This window comes from Coregonus clupeaformis, unplaced genomic scaffold (genome assembly GCF_020615455.1).
Source record: "Coregonus clupeaformis isolate EN_2021a unplaced genomic scaffold, ASM2061545v1 scaf0057, whole genome shotgun sequence".
Classification (NCBI taxonomy): Eukaryota; Metazoa; Chordata; class Actinopteri; order Salmoniformes; family Salmonidae; genus Coregonus; species Coregonus clupeaformis.
This window is the reverse complement of record NW_025533512.1, coordinates 14053-36300: the sequence shown is the minus strand read 5'-3', so window position 1 is coordinate 36300 and position 22248 is coordinate 14053. Positions and strand designations below refer to the sequence as shown.

The 22248-nt window shown below is 44.9% G+C and overlaps 1 protein-coding gene across 1 annotated transcript; it reads left to right on the top strand.

Annotated features, from left to right (window-relative positions):
• The first annotated feature begins 9281 nt into the window (after window positions 1-9281).
• Window positions 9282-20223, top strand: LOC121568656 (protein Peter pan). The gene is made up of 13 exons (XM_041879062.1): window positions 9282-9468; window positions 9778-9948; window positions 10462-10563; window positions 11071-11121; window positions 15100-15270; window positions 15449-15525; window positions 15761-15868; window positions 16137-16260; window positions 16585-16663; window positions 16855-16984; window positions 17067-17227; window positions 17346-17798; window positions 19049-20223. The coding sequence occupies exons 1-13, from the start codon at window positions 9454-9456 to the stop codon at window positions 20059-20061; spliced, it is 2655 nt and encodes an 884-aa protein (XP_041734996.1). The 5' UTR covers window positions 9282-9453; the 3' UTR covers window positions 20062-20223.
• Window positions 20224-22248: the final 2025 nt, after the last annotated feature.

The window sequence follows — 22248 nt, the reverse complement described above, 5'->3', positions numbered from 1 at the left end:
CATCACTCTCCTTCGTGGTAAAATAGCCCTTACACAGCCTGGAGGTGTGTTGGGTCATTGTCCTGTTAAAAAACAAATGATAGTCCCACTAACACAAACCAGATGGGATGGCGTATCGCTGCAGAATGCTGTGGTAGCCATGCTGGTCAAGTGTGCCTTGAATTCTAAATAAATCACAGACAGTGTCACCAGCAAAGCACCCCCACACCATATCACCTCCTCCTCCATGCTTTACGGTGGGAAATACACATGCAGAGATCATCCGTTCACCCACACCGCGTCTCACAAAGACACAGCGGTTGGAACCAAAAATCTCCAATTTGGACTCCAGACCAAAGGACAAATTTCCACCGGTCTAATGTTCATTGCTCGTGTTTCTTGGCCCAAGCAGGTCTCTTCTTATTATTGGTGTCCTTTAGTAGTGGTTTCTTTGCAGCAATTCGACCATGTAGGCCTGATTCACACAGTCCCCACTGAACAGTTGATGTTGAGATGTGTCTGTTACTTGAACTCTGTGAAGCATTTATTTGGGCTGCAATTTCTGAGGCTGGTAACTATGAACTTATCCTCTGCAGCAGAGGTAACTCTGGGTCTTCCATTCCTGTGGCGGTCCTCATGAGAGCCAGTTTCATCATAGCGCTTGATGGTTTTTGCGACTGCACTTGAAGAAACTTTCAAAGTTCTTGAAATGTTCCACATTGACTGACATTCATGTCTTAAAGTAATGATGGACTGTCATTTCTCTTTGCTTATTTGAGCTTATCTTGCCATAATATGGACTTGGTTTTTTACCAAATAGGGCTATCTTCTGTATACCAACCCTACCTTGTCACAACACAACTGATTGGCTCAAACGCATTAAGAAGGAAAGAAATTTCACAAATTAACTTTTAAGACGGCACACCTGTTAATTGAAATGCATTCCAGGTTACTACCTAATGAAGCTGGTTGAGAGAATGCTAAGTGTGTGCAAGGCTATAATCTCAAATCTAAAATATATTTTGATTTGTTTAACACTTTTTTGGTTACTACATGACTCCATATGTGTTATTTCATAGTTTTGATGTCTACAATGTAGAAAATAGTAAAATTAAGAAAAACCCTGGAATGAGTAGGTGTGTCCAAACTTTTGACTTGTACTGTATATATATTTATACTCCGGACTCCAACATTGCTCGTCCTAATATTTCTATATTTCTTAATTCCATTCTTTAACAATCCTGTGTAACAACTAGCGACAACTTTGTACTTATGCAGATATTACAGATATGTACTCTGTGGTGTATTAGTGTGTTTATTTTCTCACTTGGATGGCGCTTTCAGAAGCTGACGATTAGATTGTCAGAATGGGTAACGTACTTTGTAGGTACACAATAATTAAAAGTATGTATACCTCTAGATACACTTCATTTTAACTAGCTAAATCCTGTGTAACACCTAGTAATTACATTGTACTTATGCAGTTATTACATATACTCTGTGGAGTACTAGTGTGTTCATTTTTTTACTTGGATGGTGCTTCCAGAAGCTTTAAAATTAGGGCCAGGTTGTCACGATGGTTAACGTACTATATAAGTACACATTCATTACAAGTAAGTACCCCTCAAGATTAGTGGTGGAAAAAGTACCCAATTGTTATACCTGAGTAAAAGTAAAGATACCTTATTAGAAAATGACTCAAGTAAAAATGAAAGTCAGCCAGTAAAATACTACTCGAGTAAAAGTCTAGAAGTATTTGGTTTGAAATATACTTAAGTATCAAAAGTAAATGTAATTGCTAAAATATACTTAAGTATCAAAAGTAAAAGTATAAATCATTTCAAATTCCTTATATTAAGCAAACCACAGGGCACCATTTTCTTGTTTGTTTTATTTACGGATAGCCAGGGGCACACTCAGACATCTTTACAAATGAAGCATTTGTGTTTAGTGAGTCCGCCAGATCAGAGGCAGTAGGGATGACCAGGGATGTTCTCTTGATAAGTGTGTGAATTTCACAATTTTCCTGTCCTGCTAAGCATTCAAAATGTAATACGTACTTTTGGGTGTCAGGGAAAATGTATGGAAAGAAAATTATTTTCTTTAGGAATGTAGTGAAGAAAAAGTAAAAGTTGTCAAAAATATAAATAGTAAAGTAAATTACAAATACCCCACAAAACTACTTAAAAAGTACTTGAAAGTATTTTTATTTAAGGACTTTACACCACTGCTCAAGATACACTTAATTTCAACTAGCTACAGTGAGGGAAAAAAGTATTTGATCCCCTGCTGATTTTGTACGTTTGCCCACTGACAAAGACATGATCAGTCTATAATTTTAATGGTAGGTTTATTTGAACATTGAGAGACAGAATAACAACAAAATAATCCAGAAAAACGCATGTCAAAAATGTTATAAATTTATTTGCATTTTAATGAGGGAAATAACTATTTGACCCCCTCTCAATCAGAAAGATTTCTGGCTCCCAGGTGTCTTTTATACAGCTAACGAGCTGAGATTAGGAGCACACTCTTAAAGGGAGTGCTCCTAATCTCAGCTTGTTACCTGTATAAAAGACACCTGTCCACAGAAGCAATCAATCAATCAGATTCCAAACTCTCCACCATGGCCAAGACCAATGAGCTCTCCAAGGATGTCAGGGACAAGATTGTAGATGTGACACTCTGGCTCCATGGACTTTGATATTTGAGCCAGGGTGTATTTTGTTTTGTTGGGTATTTGGGTGTATTTCGATGTTGGTAGTTCTGTTGTGTGTATTTCTAGGTTTGCCTTTCTGTTGGGTTCATTTCTAGGTTTGGTCTAAGACTCCCAATCGGAGGTAACGAGTGTCAGCTGTCGGCTCGTTATCTCTGATTGGGAGCCATATTTAATCTGTATGTTTTCTTGTTGGGTTTGTGGGTTTTTGTTCCTGTACAGTCATTGCCACTGTGGACTTCACTTTCGTCTTGTAGTTACGTGCTGTCTTTATTAAAGTCATCATGTTCACTCAACGCGCTGCGTATTGGTCTGCTCCTTTTATAGACGATCGTGACAGAAAAACCCACCATCAAAGGACCAAGCAGCGTGTCAAGCGGCAACAGGACCCAGCTCCAAAGGCTTCCTGGACATGGGAGGAGATTTTGGACGGAAAGGGGTCCTGGACTTGGGAGGAGATCCTGGATGGGATGGATCGCCGTCCATGGAGCGAAACGGTGGAGAGGCGACGGCGAGAGGAGCAACGGCGTCAGCAGGGCCATCGTCGGAAGGTCGAGAGGCAACCCCAAAAAGTTTTTTGGGGGGGGCACATGGCTTGGGCGGCTGGGCAGCAGGAGGCTACCACAGGGCTGACGGAGGCAGAGAAGGGGCGTATTCAAGAGGCAACCAGGTTACGGGGGTCACTGGGCAAAGTAGGGAAAGGAGATGTAGAGGCACGGCGAGTGGTACTGGGGTGTATTACCAGTCCGGTCCGGCCCGTTCCAGTTCCCGGGGTAGAGCCAGTGGTGTGTGCCTCCAGTAGGGTCCGGCCTGTTACGACCCCTCGCACCAAGTGTACGGTGCGCGTCTCCAGCCCGGCTCGGCCTGTTCCGGCCACTCGCACCAGGGATACGGTGCGCGCCGCCAGCCCGGCCCGGCCTGTTCCGGCCACTCGCACCAGGGATACGGTGCGCGTCGCCAGCCCGGCCCGGCCTGTTCCGGCCACTCGCACCAGGGAGACGGTGCGCGTCGCCAGCCCTTTCCCACCAGTGCCTACACCACGCACCAAGCCTCCTGTGTGGCCCCAGAGTCCTGTGCGTCCTGTTGTTGCTCTCCGCACTAGCCCTGAGATGCGTGTCCTCAGCCCGGTACCTCCAGTTCCGGCACCACGCATCAGGCCTACGGTGCGTCCCCAGGGTCCAGCATGCCCTGTTGCTTCTCTCCGCACTAGCCCTGAGATGCGTGTCCTCAGCCCGGTACCTCCAGTTCCGGCACCACGCATCAGGCCTACGGTGCGTCCCCAGGGTCCAGCATGCCCTGTTGCTTCTCTCCGCACTAGCCCTGAGATGCGTGTCCTCAGCCCGGTACCTCCAGTTCCGGCACCACGCATCAGGCCTACGGTGCGTCCCCAGGGTCCAGCATGCCCTGTTGCTTCTCCCCGCACTAGCCCTGAGATGCGTGTCCTCAGCCCGGTACCTCCTGTTCCGGCACCACGCACCAGGCCTACGATGCGCCTCAGACGGCCAGAGTCTGCCGTCTGCCCAACGGGGCCTGAACTGTCCGTCTGCCCAACGCCGTCTGAACTGCCCGTCTGCCCAACGCCGTCTGAACTGTCCGTCTGCCAAGCGCCGCAGGAACTGCCCGTCTGTACTGAGCCTGCAAAGCCGCCCGTCTGCCATGAGCCTTCAGAGCCGTCCGCCAGACCGGAGCCGCTAGAGCTCTCCGCCAGACAGGAGCAGCCAGAGCCTTCCGCCAGACAGGATCAGCCAGAGCCTTCCGCCAGACAGGATCAGCCAGAGCCTTCCGCCAGACAGGATCAGCCAGAGCCTTCCGCCAGACAGGATCAGCCAGAGCCTTCCGCCAGACAGGATCAGCCAGAGCCTTCCGCCAGCCAGGATCAGCCAGAGCCTTCCGCCAGCCAGGATCCGCCAGAGCCGTCCAGCCAGGATCCGCCAGAGCCGTCCAGCCAGGATCCGCCAGAGCCGTCCAGCCAGGATCCGCCAGAGCCCCTTAGTCAGGTACTGTCCCTTAGTCCGGTGCTGCCCCTTAGTCCGGTGCCGCCCCTTAATCCAGTGGGGGTTAGTTGGGGGGTGGTCATGTGGAGGGGGCTACGGAAGCGGATAGTGACTAAGGTGGGGTGGGGACCACGACCTGGGCCAGAGCCGCCACCATGGACAGACGCCCACCCAGACCCTCCCCTAGACTGTATGCTGGTGCACCCGGAGTGCGCACCTTTAGGGGGGGGTACTGTGACACTCTGGCTCCATGGACTTTGATATTTGAGCCAGGGTGTATTTTGTTTTGTTGGGTATTTGGGTGTATTTCGATGTTGGTAGTTCTGTTGTGTGTATTTCTAGGTTTGCCTTTCTGTTGGGTTCATTTCTAGGTTTGGTCTAAGACTCCCAATCGGAGGTAACGAGTGTCAGCTGTCGGCTCGTTATCTCTGATTGGGAGCCATATTTAATCTGTATGTTTTCTTGTTGGGTTTGTGGGTTTTTGTTCCTGTACAGTCATTGCCACTGTGGACTTCACTTTCGTCTTGTAGTTACGTGCTGTCTTTATTAAAGTCATCATGTTCACTCAACGCGCTGCGTATTGGTCTGCTCCTTTTATAGACGATCGTGACAGTAGACCTACACAAGGCTGGAATGGGCTACAAGACCATCGCCAAGCAGCTTGGTGAGAAGGTGACAACAGTTGGTACGATTATTCGCAAATGGAAGAAACACAAAATCACTGTCAATCTCCCTCGGCCTGGGGCTCCATGCAAGATCTCAACTCATGGAGTTGCAATGATCATGAGAACGGTGAGGAATCAGCCCAGAACTACACGGGAGGATCTTGTCAATGATCTCAAGGCAGCTGGGACCATAGTCACCAAGAAAACAATTGGTAACACACTACGCCGTGAAGGACTGAAATCCTGCAGCGCCCGCAAGGTCCCCCTGCTCAAGAAAGCACATATACAGGGCCATCTGAAGTTTGCCAATGAACATCTGTATGATTCAGAGGAGAACTGGGTAAAAGTGTTGTCAGATGAGACCAAATCGAGCTCTTTGGCATCAACTCAACTCGCCGTGTTTGGAGGAGGAGGAATGCTGCCTATGACCCCAAGAACACCATCCCCACCGTCAAACATGGAGGTGGAAACATTATGCTTTGGGGGTGTTTTTCTGCTAAGGGGACAGGACAACTTCACCGCATCAAAGGGACGATGGACGGGGACATGTACCGTCAAATATTGGGTGAGAACCTCCTTCCCTCAGCCAGGGCATTGAAAATGGGTCGTGGATGGGTATTCCAGCATGACAATGACCCAAAACACATGGCCAAGGCAACAAAGGAGTGGCTCAAGAAGAAGCACATTAAGGTTCTGGAGTGGCCTAGCCAGTCTCCAGACCTTAATCCCATAGAAAATCTGTGGAGGGAGCTGAAGGTTTGATTTGCCAAACGTCAGCCTCGAAACCTTAATGACTTGGAGAAGATCTGCAAAGAGGAGTGGAACAAAATCCCTCCTGAGATGTGTACAAACCTGGTGGCCAACTACAAGAAACGTTTGACCTCTGTGATTGCCAACAAGGGTTTTGCCACCAAGTACTAAGTCATGTTTTGCAGAGGGGTCAAATACTTATTTCCCTCATTAAAATGCAAATCATTTTATAACATTTCTGACATGCGTTTTTCTGGATTTTTTTGTTGTTATTCTGTCTCTCACTGTTCAAATAACCTACCGTTAAAATTATAGACTGATCATTTCTTTGTCAGTGGGCAAACGTACAAAATCAGCAGGGGATCAAATACTTTTTTCCCTCACTGTAAATCCTGTCTAACACCTAGAAATTGCATTGTACTTACTAAATGTACTCTGTGATGTACTTGTGGGTTTATCCTCTTACATGGATGGCAAGGAGATTCAGGTTTTCATAATGGGTAGCGTAAACATTAAATATACATTATTTTTGTATTATAAACTGGGTGGTTCGAACCCTGAATGCTGATTGGCTGACAGCCGTGGTATACCACGGGTATGACAAAACATGTATTTTTAATGATGTTGGTAACCAGTTTATAATAGCAATAAGGCACCTCAGGGGTTTGTGGTATATGGCCAATATACCACGGCTAAGGGCTGTATCCAGGCTTGTTGCGCCGTGCTTAAGAATTGCCCTTCGCCATGGTATATTGGCCATATACCACACCCCCTCGTGCCTTATTGCTTAATTATATTCTGGGATGACACCCATATGGTAGACCCCAGTCAGTGAGGTTGACCTATATACACTGCTCAAAAAAATAAAGGGAACACTTAAACAACACATCCTAGATCTGAATGAATGAAATAATCTTATTAAATACTTTTTTCTTTACATAGTTGAATGTGCTGACAACAAAATCACACAAAAATTATCAATGGAAATCAAATGTATCAACCCATGGAGGTCTGGATTTGGAGTCACCCTCAAAATTAAAGTGGAAACCACACTACAGGCTGATCCAACTTTGATGTAATGTCCTTAAAACAAGTCAAAATGAGGCTCAGTAGTGTGTGTGGCCTCCACGTGCCTGTATGACCTCCCTAAAACGCCTGGGCATGCTCCTGATGAGGTGGCGGATGGTCTCCTGAGGGATCTCCTCCCAGACCTGGACTACATTTTCCGCCAACTCCTGGACAGTCTGTGGTGCAACATGGCGTTGGTGGATGGAGCGAGACATGATGTCCCAGATGTGCTCAATTGGATTCAGGTCTGGGGAACGGGCGGGCCAGTCCATAGCATCAATGCCTTCCTCTTGCAGGAACTGCTGACACACTCCAGCCACATGAGGTCTAGCATTGTCTTGCATTAGGAGGAACCCAGGGCCAACCGCACCAGCATATGGTCTCACAAGGGGTCTGAGGATCTCATCTCGGTACCTAATGGCAGTCAGGCTACCTCTGGCGAGCACATGGAGGGCTGTGCGGCCCCCCAAAGAAATGCCACCCCACACCATGACTGACCCACCGCCAAACCGGTCATGCTGGAGGATGTTACAGGCAGCAGAACGTTCTCCACGGCGTCTCCAGACTCTGTCACGTCTGTCACATGTGCTCAGTGTGAACCTGCTTTCATCTGTGAAGAGCACAGGGCGCCAGTGGCGAATTTGCCAATCTTGGTGTTCTCTGGCAAATGCCAAACGTCCTGCACGATGTTGGGCTGTAAGCACAACCCCCACCTGTGGACGTCGGGCCCTCATACCACCCTCATGGAGTCTGTTTCTGACCGTTTGAGCAGACACATGCACATTTGTGGCCTGCTGGAGGTCATTTTGCAGGGCTCTGGCAGTGCTCCTCCTGCTCCTCCTTGGTAGCGGTCCTGCTGCTGGGTTGTTGCCCTCCTACGGCCTCCTCCACGTCTCCTGATGTACTGGCCTGTCTCCTGGTAGCGCCTCCATGCTCTGGACACTACGCTGACAGACACAGCAAACCTTCTTGCCACAGCTCTCATTGATGTGCCATCCTGGATGAGCTGCACTACCTGAGCCACTTGTGTGGGTTGTAGACTCCGTCTCATGCTACCACTAGAGTAGCGGCAGGTAGCTTAGTGGTTAAGAGCGTTGTGCCAGTAACCGAAAGGTCGCTGGTTCTAATCCCCGAGCCGACTAGGTGAAAAACCTGTCGATGTGCCCTTGAGCAAGGCACTTAACCCTAATTGCTCCTGTAAGTCGCTCTGGATAAGAGCGTCTGCTAAATGACCAATTTAATTTAACTAGAGTGAAAGCACCGCCAGCATTCAAAAGTGACCAAAACATCAGCCAGGAAGCATAGGAACTGAGAAGTGGTCTGTGGTCACCACCTGCAGAACCACTTCTTTATTGGGGGTGTCTTGCTAATTGCCTATAATTTCCACCTGTTGTCTATTCCATTTGCACAACAGCATGTGACATTTATTGTCAATCAGTGTTGCTTCCTAAGTGGACAGTTTGATTTCACAGAAGTGTGATTGACTTGGAGTTACATTGTGTTGTTTAAGTGTTCCCTTTATTTTTTTGAGCAGTGTATAATATGTTTTTGTAAACTCAACCAAGGTAACCCAGATGGTATACTTTGGGGGCAAGTGCTAGCAACAACATTGAGTGGAGATTTTGCAGAGTGCGTATTTACTGGTAGGTAATTGGAGCCTATTGAGCCTCCAACCTTTGTAATCTCTGACACCCTGCGCATCTGTCCACAAGAGAGTACAACCTTGTGACATTTATTACTGACTCGGATGCAGCTGAGAAGAAACTAAACACTAAATTGGTGAATTTAGTGGAAACTTGCCCATTTGTAACAAACATGGTAACAAGCATTTGTTGTTACACCTCTGTAATTACAGACTGCAATTACCACCAGTTACATGTTATTATAGTGTAACTATGAGTTATTACGATTAACTACAATACCTGTTACATGTAATTACACTGTAATAAGGACCCCTTAAAATGAAGTTTTAGCTTGCAAATGTTCTTTAAATTCCTCTAGCAACACCAGGTTGGTTGCCAAATACACACGTTAGAAACTGAGAACAAAAGTTTGGTTAGGCATTTGAATAAGACGAACGTTTTTCAATGTGACACAGAGTGCGTCGGCGCAGTGAGGTCCACGTGGTTGAAAAGCAGTCACTAAGTATCTGATTGAAATGGAGGACACGGAGAGGCATATCAGAATTTGCTCGCTTTTTACATTCAGATAGCTAGGTGCATTAGCCACGTTTTATATTATTGGATTCATTATATTATTTTGTTAAACTTCAACTGCCAGTATGGGAAAGTCTAAGGTAAGCAGTTAAGAAGTTGTTGGCTAACGTTAGCTAGCTAATGGTTTCTAACTAAAGTTAGGTTAGCTAGCTAGCTATTGACACGATTCATATTATTGTAAACTGAATATACTGGTAACTATATTGAACATTGTCTCATCAGCATGTGGATGTTTAGCTAGGTGGATGAAAATGATGTTATGAGAATATATGAACAATGATTAAAATATTTGTAACTGATTACATCCACAACGGCTACAGTACCCGCGTTAGCTCGTAACATAGGGAAGTATCTTGGCCAGCTAAACTAACGTGTTAATTCAATTTCAGACCAAAAACCAGAAGAAATCACGTTTGAGTGCGAACCATGTGGCGGAAGAGGTGTTCGGTGCGGTCCCTCACTCCTTCGTGTTTCACCGTGGGCAAGTCGGCAAGAATGTCGGTCAACTCGTGGAGGACATGCGGCGCGTCATGGAGCCCTTCACTGCAGAATCCCTTAAGGTCCGTTTGTTCATGTCATGAAACTCTAAACTGGTCTTTATAACTGACTTGAATCAAAGAATTTACTTCAAGCCACATTTGTTACTTAATATATTTTGTGAATTTATAGAACGATTCATAATTCTGTAATCTTGCACTTTCAACCACTGCTCTGAGTACATTTTACATTTTAGTCATTTAGCAGGCGCTCTTATCCAGAGCAACTTACAGTTAGTGAGTTTTATTTTTTCATACTGGCCCCCCGTGGGAATCGAACCCACAACCCTGGCGTTGCAAACGCCATGCTCTACCAACTGAGCTACATCCCTGCTGGCCATTCCCTCCCCTACCCTGGACGACACTGGGCCAATTGTGCGCCGCCCCATGGGTCTCCCGGTCACGGCCAGCTACGACAGAGCCTGGATTCGAACCAGGATCTCTAGTGGCACAAGTGGCCTTAGACCACTGCGCCACAAGTGCATCTTGTGCTCATAATGGATTGCATTTGAGGTCTTGCTTGCGTGTGATTGACAGGTGAGGAAGAAGAATGTGCTGAAGGACTTTGTGGCTGTAGCAGGACCACTGGGAGTGACACACTTCATGATCTTCACCAAGACGCCCAGCAGTATCAACATGGTAAATAAGTCTGCAAACACCAGGGGTGTATTCATTACTGAAACCGTTTCACTGTTAACTGTTTTTAAGAACCAAACTTAAGTAAACAACTCTTGTTTTTGTTGTCAAAACGTTTTATGTTTGGATTAAACAATTTATTTAGCAACAGAAGAACGTTTTGCAACATAATCTGTGTAATGAATACACCCCTGTTGCGTTACTGTACCATGAGGTGCTTTAACAGTAGACAGTCCCTATTTTTACAGCTGCTCTCTAAACCCTTGGCCTTTCAAAGGCAAGCAAAGGGAATATCTTTATGATTTATCGCTATTGATCAATGAAGTATATGCTGTGTCAGCCACCTCCTTAGTTATTCCAATTGCTGATGCAGATGATGAGTTATGAGAATATCTGAATTCATGATTAAGATGTTTTATCACTGATGCATCAATATCTACAGTTGGGCTGTTTACCAGATCCTAATGGCAAATGAGCGACTGTTTTAAATATTTTTTTTTCTCATTCCAGAGGCTTGCTCGGCTACCCAAAGGCCCTATGCTCCATTTCCGGGTGACCAAAGTGAGTACACAAACCCATATAATTTAATGTTATTTATTTTTACTTTTATTTAACCAGGTAAGCCAGTTGAGAACAAGTTCTCATTTACAACTGCGACCTGGCCAAGATAAAGCAAAGCAGTGCGATTAAAAACAACACAGAGTTACATATGGGGTAAAACAAAACATAAAGTCAAAAATACAACAGAAAATATATATACAGTGTGTGCAAATGTAGCAAGTTATGGAGGTAAGGCAATAAATAGGCCATAGTGCATAATAATTACAATTAGTAATAACACTGGAATGATAGATGTGCAAATAGAGATACTGGGGTGCAAATGAGCAAAATAAATAACAATATGGGGGTGAGGTAGTTGGGTGGGCTAATTTCAGATGGGCTGTGTACAGGTGCAGTGATCGGTAAGGCGCTCTGACAACTGATGCTTAAAGTTAGTGAGGGAGATAAGTCTCCAGCTTCAGAGATTTTTGCAGTTCGTTCCAGTCATTGGCAGCAGAGAACTGGAAGGAATGGCGGCCAAAGGAGGTGTTGGCTTTGGGGATGACCAGTGAGATATACCTGCTGGAGTGCATACTATGAGTGGGTGTTGCCATGGTGACCAATGAGCTAAGATAAGGCGAGGATTTGCCTAGTAGTGATTTATAGATGGCCTGGAGCCAGTGGGTTTGGCGACGAATATGTATTGAGGACCAGCCAACAAGAGCGTACAGGTCACAGTGGTGGGTAGTATATGGGGCTTTGGTGACAAAACGGATGGCACTGTGATAGAGTACATCCAATTTGCTGAGTAGAGTGTTGGAGGCTATTTTGTAAATGACATAGCCGAAGTCAAAGATCGGTAGGATAGTCAGTTTTACGAGGGCATGTTTGGCAGCATGTGTGAAGGAGGCTTTGTTGCGAAATAGGGAGCTGATTCTAGATTTAACTTTGGATTGGAGATGCTTAATGTGAGTCTGGAAGGAGAGTTTACAGTCTAACCAGACACCTAGGTATTTGTAGTTGGCATGGGCAAGTTGCAGCGGAGGGTGCAGAGCTGGTGGCCGGGGTAGCCAGGTGGAAAGCATGGCCAGCCGTAGCAAAGTGCTTGTTGAAATTATCGATTATTGTAGATTTATCGGTGGTGATAGTGTTTCCTAGCCTCAGTGCAGTGGGCAGCTGGGAGGAGGTGCTCTTATTCTCCATGGACTTTAGTGTCCCAAAACTTTTTGGAGTTAGTGCTACAGGATGCACATTTCTGTTTGAAAAAGCTAGCCTTTGCTTTCCTAACTGCTTGTGTATATTGGTTCATAACTTCCCTGAAAAGTTGCATATCGCGGGGGCTATTCGATGCTAATGCAGTACGCCACAGGATGTTTTTGTGCTGGTCAAGGGCCGTCAAGTCTGAGGAGAACCAGGGGCTATATCTGTTCTTAGTTCTGTATTTTTTGAATGGGGCATGTTTATTTAAGATTGAGAGGAAATTACTTTTAAAGAACAACCAGGCATCCTCTACTGATGGAATGAGATCGATATCCATCCAGGATACCTGGGCCAGGTCAATTAGGAAGGCCTGCTCACTAAAGTGTTTTAGGGAGCGTTTGACAGTGATGAAGGGTGGTCGTTTGACCGCGGACCCGTTACGGACGCAGGCAATAAGGCAGTGATCACTGAGATCCTGGTTGAAGACAGCGGAGGTGTATTTAGAGGGTAAGTTAGTCAGGATGATATCTATGAGGGTGCCCATGTTTACGGATTTAGGGTTGTACCTGGTAGGTTCCTTGATAATTTGTGTGAGATTGAGGGCACCTAGTTTGGATTGTAGGATGGCCGGGGTGTTAAGCATATCCCAGTTTAGGTCACCAAGTAGTACGAACTCTGAGGATAGATGGAGGGCAATCAATTCACATATGGTGTCCAGGGCACAGTTGGGGGCTGAGGGGTGTCTGTAGCAAGCGGCAACAGTGAGACTTATTTCTGGAAAGGTGGATTTTTAGAAGTAGGAGCTCAAACTGTTTGGGCACAGACCTGGATAGTATGATAGAGCTCTGCAGGCTATCTCTACAATAGATTGCAACTCCACCCCCTTTGGCAGTTCTATCTAGATGGAAAATGTTGTAGTTGGGGATGGACATTTCTGAATTTTTGGTGGCCTTCCTTAGCCAGGATTCAGACACTGCTAGAACATCAGGGTTGGCGGAGTGTGCTAACGCAGTGAATAACTCAAACTTAGGAAGGAGTTTGGTCTGATGTTAACGTGCAGAAAACCAAGGCTTTTACGGTTACATAAGTCAACAAATGATAGCTCCTGGGGAGTAGGAGTGATACTGGGGGCTGCAGGGCCTGGGTTAGCCTCTACATCACCAGAGGAGGACTAGAATAAGGATACGGCTAAAGGCTTTAAGAACTGGTCTTCTAGTGCGTTGGGTACAGAGAATAAAGGGGGCAGATTTCCGGGCGTTGTAGAATAGATTCAGGGCAATATGTACAGACAAGGATATGGAAGGATATGAGTACAGTGAAGGTAAACCTAAGCGTTGGGTAACAATGAAAGCGAGAGCATCACTGGAGGCACCGATTGAGCCGGTCTCTGCGTGTATGGGGGGTGGAACAAAGGAGCTATTTGAGGCAGTTTGAGAGGGACTTGGGGTTCTACAGTGAAATTGTATAATAAGAACTAACTGGAACAGCAATAGGCAAGGCATATTGACATGGGAGAGAGGCATAAAGCAATCACAGGTGTTATTAGAGAGAGCTAAGACAACAATTGGTAATGGCGATGAATGTTTGGGCTGAGGCTAAACAGATAAACAAGACAGAGTACTGTGTAAAGGAACAGTCCAGCAGGCATCAGCTGTGCAGCTGAGTGATCATAAGGTCCAGTGAACAGCAATATGTGAGTCCGAGGGCAGTTCGAATTGGTGCTACAGCACAGCGAGCAGGAAGCACTGCTGTTGTTTGCGTGTGCTAGCGGGCCGGGGCTAGCAGATGGATCTTCGTGGTCTTAGCAACAGGAAGCCTGTTGAAACCACAGACGATTACGTCGGCAGATCAGTCGTGATGGATCGGCGGGGCTCCGTGTCGACTCTAGGAGGTACCGTCCGGTTGACAGAGAGGTAGATAGCCGGGAGATGTGCCTGACTCGAGGCTAGCTCAAGGCTGATTAGCCAACAACAACATCCATTTGGTTGCAGCTAGCTAGTTGCGATGATCCGGTGTTAAAGGTCCAGTGATTCCGGCAGAAAATCCGATATGTTCTGGGTCGATAACGTGCTGTGCAGACTGGCCGATAATAGTCCAGGCAAGAGCTGGCTGGTAGGTAGTGCAGGCCACGGACAATGGTGAAAAACCGCTAACGGTGGCTAATAGCAAGTAGCTAGTTAGCTGGCTACTCCTGTCCGGTAGACAAAGAGGTAGATAGCCGGGATATGGGCCTGGCTCGAGGCTAGCTCAAGGCTAACTGGTGCTTGCTTCGGGGGCAGTGGTGATTAGCCTACAGCAACATCCATTCGGTTGCGGCTAGCTAGTTGCGATCCGGTGTTAAGGTCCAGTGATTCAGTTATTCCGGCAGAAAATCTGACGTTCTGGGTGAAAACTGCTAACGGTGGCTAATAGCAAGTAGCTAGTTAGCTGGCTAGCTAGTTTCAACTGGAGATTCTAGATAAAGGTGAGTAAATAATAGAATCCGTTCCACATTGAGTGAGGCGGGTTGCAGGAAAGTATATTTAGTAGAAGGATGAAAAGTGTGATAGGGAAATATATACGTAAAAATACAAAAAACTGGCTATTTACACGGACACACAACAGAGAACATGACCGCACTGCTACGCCATCTTGGAATCAGATGGGAAATGGGCTCAAAGGATGACAGATTTCGACATGACTGTTGAAATGATATATGTTCAAAGTAAACGCACTGATGAGCCCCAATACTAGAAACAAGCAAATATAGGGTTTAGGGCTTCAATTGCTTTTCCTGAATATGTTCTTTCTCGTTTTCAGTACTCCCTTATTAAAGATGTGGTCTCGTCGCTGAAGAGGCACAGAATGCATGAACAGCAGTTCACGCATCATCCACTGCTGGTCCTCAATAACTTTGGCTCAGAGGGCATGCATGTCAAACTTATGGCCACCATGTTCCAAAACATGTTCCCTTCCATCAATGTGCACAAGGTATGTCAAAGGTACCAGTACATGGAATTTTGCTGGTTTGAGGATTTGTGAAATATGATTATCTGTGACGATCACTCAAAAGTAAACGCTTTCTGATATCCCACAATCCTTTTATCCTTTAGTATTATATTGAAGAGAATCAGGTTAGTATACATTTTAACAGATTTGCCTCTTGTAGGTAGCCCTCAACGCTATAAAGAGATGTGTTTTGCTGAACTACGATCCAGTGTCTCAAGAAATTGAATTTCGCCATTAGTAAGTATACAAGATGTTATGCACTCGTTTTAATTCAAGGTGGCTTGGTTAATCTATAGGAAGAATGCTTGGGCTCAGAGGATCACAGATTCCGAATTGACTGTTTAGTGATGTATATTCAAAGTAAACGCACTGATGCGCCCATCATGCAGAAACCCCACCCCCCTGTAGCTGACTAAATGGATCAGTCCACACTCATCCTTGACCTTGTCCTTCTCCCTTTCCCTCTCTGCAGCAGCCTGAAAGTAGTCCCTGTGGGCATGAGTAGAGGAGTGAAGAAGCTGATGCAGGAAAAGTTCCCCAACATGAGCAAGTTTGAGGACATCAGTGAGCTGCTGATGAAGTAAGAGCCCTGGCTGTTGTTGTCCTAGCAGACGGCAGAGTATCTCCTGCTGTACTTGAGGCTGGTCTATCTGCATATGTTTGGGTTCTCAATATTGCTTAGATTTGTAGCTGTTTCATAATGTTATTTGGGTGATAATACCATGTCTATGTTGGCTGCGAAGTGATCTACCTACCAAGTCATTCTGAGGCACCCTACTGTGTAGTGCATAGTTGTTTACATTTGGCCAGCTGTTATGTGCTTTCTTACCCTGCTAACTTTCTTTCAGAGGGGCTAACCTTTCAGAAAGTGAAGCCGAGCAAGATGGTGATCACAACATAACGGAACTGCCACAGATCTACTCCGGGCGTGGTAACATGGAGTCTCAACAGAGCGCTGTGAGACTGACTGAGGTGATTACCATGGTGCCTTAGAGTGGCTGATCTTACTGATATTACATTGTAACCAGTGTTTCAATAGAATTGTCTATGCCTGTGTTGGCAGTGACTATAAATACTAGGTTTATAGCATCAGTTTGTCTTGTCATTTTCTGTCCATGGGATGTACATGATGAAAAGACAACTATGATTACCTGTGATATTTCACAAAAGTAAACGCTTACTGACACATCCTGACAGAGGTTATCAACATGGTGCCTTCAGCAGTTGATCCTACTGATGTGACATTGTAACCAGTTTCTGGTAAGTTTTTACAGCATCGGTTTGTTTTCTCTTCAGATTGGCCCACGCATCACCATGCAGCTGGTGAAGATCGAGGAGGGAATGGGAGAGGGGAACATACTCTACCATGCAGTCAGTAAGTACACCTGTCAGTTTCCTGTTGATTTAGCTGTCCATGGGATGTACATGATGAAAAGATAACTGATTACCTGTAATATTTCAACAACAAAAATAAACGCTTACTGACACATCCACCGAGAATGGGTGTTTCTGTTGGTTGGTCATGGTAAAATGCTGATGCAGGCCCTCTGAATGTATTTTCTGAAGTCGCCAAGACTGAGGAAGAGCTTCAGGAGATCCTGATCCGAAAAGAGGCGCAGATGAAAGAAAAGCAGGAACGGAAGAAAAAACAAGAGCAGGATGTTGCCCAAAAGAAAGCGTTACGGGAGGAGAACAAGTGAGTGTTATAGCACATTGTAACTGCTTTTCAGTCCACATGAGTTGGAGTGGAACAGTGATATTTGTTTCTGTAATGTCAGAAAAAGAAGCATGGCAGGCATCAAGAGGAAGCGCCAGGAGGAGGAAGAGCATGACCCTGAAGTGGAGGATCCTGGGAACCAGGATAACAGGCCTCCGGTTGTTGAATCTGACGACGAGGCAGAGTACTACAGACAGGCTGTAGGGGAGGAGCCAGATGAAGGTATGTACTCTTTAAGTACTGAACCATGTTTCTATAGTTTGTTTTGTTGTACTATATTATTGTGCTACTTTGGCAGACAATCACCTTCTATATTAATTTTTCTCCCTCCCCCATCTAGATATGTTCCCTGCAGCCAAGAGGAGGCAAAGACCTGAAAGGCCCTCAGGCGGACCCTTCAAGAAGAGGAAACCGTTCTCTGGTGACGACAGTAAAATCAAATATGGTTCCAAGTCACCTCATAGGTCTGGTCCAAGAGGGAAACCCAGAGACCGAATGGGGGGTGATGGGGACAGGAAAGAGGGAAAGAAATTTGGGGGTGGAGGCAAATCTTTTGGAAAGATGTCACCGGGGGGCAAGAGGTTTGGAGGGAAGACATTTGGGGATGGGGACAAGCGGTTTGGAGCGAAAAAATTCGGTGACGGAGATAAGAGATTTGGAGGGAAGAAGTTTGAGAGGGGAAAGAAATTTGGGGGTGATGGGGGTTCTAAGTTTAAGGGCAAACCTCGTCATAGTGGTTTGAAGAAGGGTCCTGGAGGGGCGAAGGGGGGCTTCAAACAGAGGAAGGGGAAGAGCTGAGCTTCACAACCCTCTGAAAGCCTGGACTGATGAATGCTGAGCGCACTACTGTGGTAGAACACCACGTGGCAGTATGGACTCACTATTGTGGTCACTGATCAACATGAACAGAGGAATGTATTAATTCATGAAAGGACATTGGTATTGCAACAAGTCAGCGGGAGGACTGGATGAAAATGCAATGATGTAGTTTTGTTCCTTGTGAAGATGTTTATAAAAAATTTATAAGCATTGGCAAATAAATTGCTGAATGCAAAGTACAGCTCAATTGTCTTCCCTTTTTTGCTTGGGGCTGACTCACATGTAGCCTCTGCCACAGGCTTTCACCTCAAAGCGTGTGCGAGAACTGGAGTTGAGGCTGGTGCGCATGACACTCAAGTTGTGCAATTTGAAATTGGTAGTGTGCTACAAGTAGAACAATGGCATGCAGCGTTAGTCACACTTCTTCAAAATGCTTACAAATAGGTTGATGGGGGAGGCAGAGGTCCGAAAGGGAAGTGACTGCTTTAAATGTTTGTTGTACATGTAACTAACGTATCATGGGAAGTTCTATTGGTCTCTAAAGTCTACCACAGTAACTGTAGCCTTATGTCCGTGTCAATGAGTAAGTACTAATCTGGCTTTATTCTGAGATAATTGCCATTTTTATATAAATATATATATATATATTTTTTTTTACATATCTGTAAAGTGTAAGGACAAAATGGAGTAAAAGTGGACCGTTACAATTGACCACCTGTTAATGTTTTTGAATACTGGTGCATGCTTCAGGTTTTTGTGTCTGAATAGACTAGAGAAGTGACATCGAACTGTCTTGTGGCTTTTCTTAGAGAAATAATATTTAACTTATTGTTTTAGGCTCCATGGGGTGTTTTGGATAGACATTCTGTTGGTTTAAGATTTACACAACTGTGGTCCATGGTATTTTAGATGATTATTTGCTATCCATTGCACAACATTAGTATGGAGAACTGCAGTGTTTTTTTATAACTTTTTGACCACATATGTATATTACTGATAAAACAGAACAGCTCTGAAGGAATCTTAAACCACAGTACTAATTCTAGCGATTTATTAAATGTATTGTGACAGAATGGTACTGATTGATGTTATGATGGATGTAATGGCACAATGCAAAGTTGTCCTTAGGGGATGACGATGAACTGCGTAAAAGAATGGTTCTCAACTTCAGAATATAATGAATATCTGTATTCTTTTTCTTCAACAGAGATTGACAAATACCGCTTTTGGGAGCCAGTTCGCGCAGCCTTTTCCCGTCTTATTTTCTAATTTCCCACAGAAATCAACACGGAACAAACATGATTGAGCACAACTCTTCTTGTCATAAGTTCCAAGTGCAGTTATTGCCTTCAATGTACGGTGTTGAGTTCTGCGTGGCGTTGGTTGGTAACTTGTTTGCCCTGAGACTCCTGGCGACCAGGGAGAGGAACAACTGGCACACTGGTGTGGTGTTGTCCTGTAACCTGGCCATCAGTGACCTGCTCTATGTCCTCACCCTGCCCCTGCTCATAGTCTACTACATGCAGGAGAAGAACTGGATGTTTGGGATCGAGGTCTGTAAAATAGAACGCTTCCTCTTCACCTGCAACCTGTATGTTAGCATCTACTTCATCATGTGTATCAGTGTGAACCGCTATGTGGCCATTGTGTACCCCTTCTTCACCCGGAACCATGTGAACCCCGCTAAAGCCAAGGCTGCCAGTGTCGTCATCTGGATCTTTGTGACAGCCATCTCCTCTCCTGTGTTGAAGTTTGCCTCCACATGTCAACAGGGAAACAACACAACACATTGTGTGTCCTACTCCAATTGTGCCACCAGTTATGAGGTTACAGTTGCATACTCTCACTTGTTTTACAAATTGTTTCTGTCTGTGGTTGGGTGTTTTATTCCCTTCCTGGTCACATTTGCATCATACTGCGCAGTGTTGAGGGTGGTGTGGAGGAATGCGAATATAACCTCCCTAGAGAAACGTAAGGTGGCCCTGATGGTGTTTGCAGTGGTTGTGCTATATGCCATTTCCTTTGTGCCTTATCACCTCCTCCAGAGCTACCATCTCTACCGGAAGGTTAAACTGGGCTCTGTCTGCGACTGGGATTACAAGGCCTACCAGGTGTCTAAGGGACTGGCTACACTGAACATGTGCATCCATCCACTGCTCTACATGGCTGTGTTTGATAGCATCAGAGTGACCTGCTGTGGAAGGAACTCAGCAGATATGGCAATGAATAAGACATGAAAAAAATTATGCTCGCTGCTCTTTGGATGTTTGCACTGATGGTGTTTCTGATAAGCAAGTGTTACACACAGTTGATGAATTATCAGTAAATAACTGCAGCTAATGTTCCTTCCAATGTTCTGATGTAAGATGTTTTTGATGGTCTTTTTTTTGTTTTGTTTTTTCAATAAAGTCTAAACTATGCCCTCTTCCATATTCATTATTACCGTATCAGACAATAGAAATTGAACAAATTCAAAATAACTATTTGAAATGTTGCTACATTCGTACATAATAACTTAGTTTTCAAATGAGCTTACATGACAGGATAAATACATGAACACCAAAAGCACAGGATAAAAAGTTATTATAACCACCATTTTGTGCCCTAGGAGACAGTGGATGGTGGTTGGAAGAGCGCGCTTGTTTGAAATGGAAAAGAGTCGCTGTAGCTATTGACAAAGAAGAACATCAAGAGGAAGCAGCTGCTTTACAAGTGGGATGCACTGTTGAGCGCTACATCCCGAGGGGTTCGTGCTGATTGTACGGAGATTGTGACATGTTAAATGGCATCCCTTGAGAGGGCAAAAACAAGATGTATGTCAGGAGAAGGGCAGTATTATCATAAGGTGATGTATACTTGGAATACGGAGGAGGAATGGAGGGGAAAAGAGAGGGAGGAAGAGGTTGAGCTTGAGTCAGTTAAACATGGCGGGGGGAAGGGAGATGGTTTGTTAAAGAAGAATGAGTGAGCTGTATGCCGGATCGAAAACAGGAGGAGAAATGGAAGTGAATGAGCTGAAGTATCGGAGGTGCAGTGGCGACTTGTCATTATGGCAGGTAGCCCCATTTGGCACCTTAGCCAAATACATTTAAACTCAGTTTTTCACAATTCCTGACATTTCATCCTAGTAAAAATTCCCTGACTTAGGTCAATTAGGATCACCACTTTATTTTAAGAATGTGAAATGTCAGAATAATAGTAGAGATAATTATTTATTTAAGCTTTTATTTCTTTCATCATATTCCCAGTGGGTCAGAAGTTTACATACACTCAATTAGTATTTGGTAGCATTGCCTTTAAATTGTTTAACTTGGGTCAAACGTTTCGGGTAGCTTTCCACATGCTTCCCACAATAAGTTGGGTGAATTTTGGCCCATTCCTCCTGACAGAGCGGGTGTAACAGAGTCAGGTTTGTAGGCCTCCATGCTCGCACACACTTTTTCAGTTCTGCCCACACATTTTCTATAGGATTGAGGCGACTCCGGGATGCTGACCTTGGCAGAGTTGCAATGAAAAAGCCATATCTCAGACTGCCCATCTTAATCTTTTCTTTTTATTGGCCAGTCTGAGATATGGCTTTTTCTTTGCAACTCTGCCTAGAAGGTCAGCATCCCGGAGTCGCCTCTTCACTGTTGACGTTGAGACTGGTGTTTTGCGGGTACTATTTAATGAAGCTGCCAGTTGAGGACCTGTGAGGTTTCTGTTTCTCAAACTAGACACTCTAATGTATTTGTCCTCTTGCTCAGTTGTGCACCGGGGCCTCCCACTCCTCTTTCTATTCTGGTTAGAGCCAGTTTGAGCTGTTCTGTGAAGGGAGTAGTACACAGCGTTGTACGAGATCTTCAGTTTTTTGGCAATTTCTCGCATGGAATAGCGTTCATTTCTCAGAACAAGAATAGACTGACGAGTTTCAGAAGAAAGTTATTTGTTTCTGGCCATTTTTAGCCTGTAATCGAACCTACAATCGCTGATGCTCCAGATACTCAACTAGTCTCAAGAAGGCCAGTTTTATTGCTTCTTTAATCAGTTTTCAGCTGTGCTAACATAATTGCAAAAGGGTTTTCTAATGATCAATTAGCCTTTTAAAATGATTAACTTGGATTAGCAAACACAACGTGCCATTGGAACACAGGACTGATGGTTGCTGATAATGGGCCTCTGTACGCCTATATAGATATTCCATTAAAAATCAGCCGTTTCCAGCTAAAATAGCCATTTACAACATTAACAATGTCTACACTGTATTTCTGATCAATTTTATGTTATTTGAATGGACAAATAAATAGCTTTTCTTTCGAAAATAAGGACATTTCTAAGTGACCCCAAACTTTTGAACGGTAGTGTATATATATATTTTTGCCTGTTTTGCATGTTATTTTGTCATTAATATGTGTCACATATCAGTTTGCAATGTAAAACAAAAG

What these genes read in the sequence shown, in the direction of transcription:
- LOC121568656 (XM_041879062.1), top strand. An exon ending in TCACTGCAGAATCCCTTAAG is followed by an intron (nt 9,949 to 10,461) that starts GTCCGTTTGTTC and finishes TGTGATTGACAG; the next exon opens with GTGAGGAAGAAGAATGTGCT. An exon ending in GAAATTGAATTTCGCCATTA is followed by an intron (nt 15,526 to 15,760) that starts GTAAGTATACAA and finishes CCCTCTCTGCAG; the next exon opens with CAGCCTGAAAGTAGTCCCTG.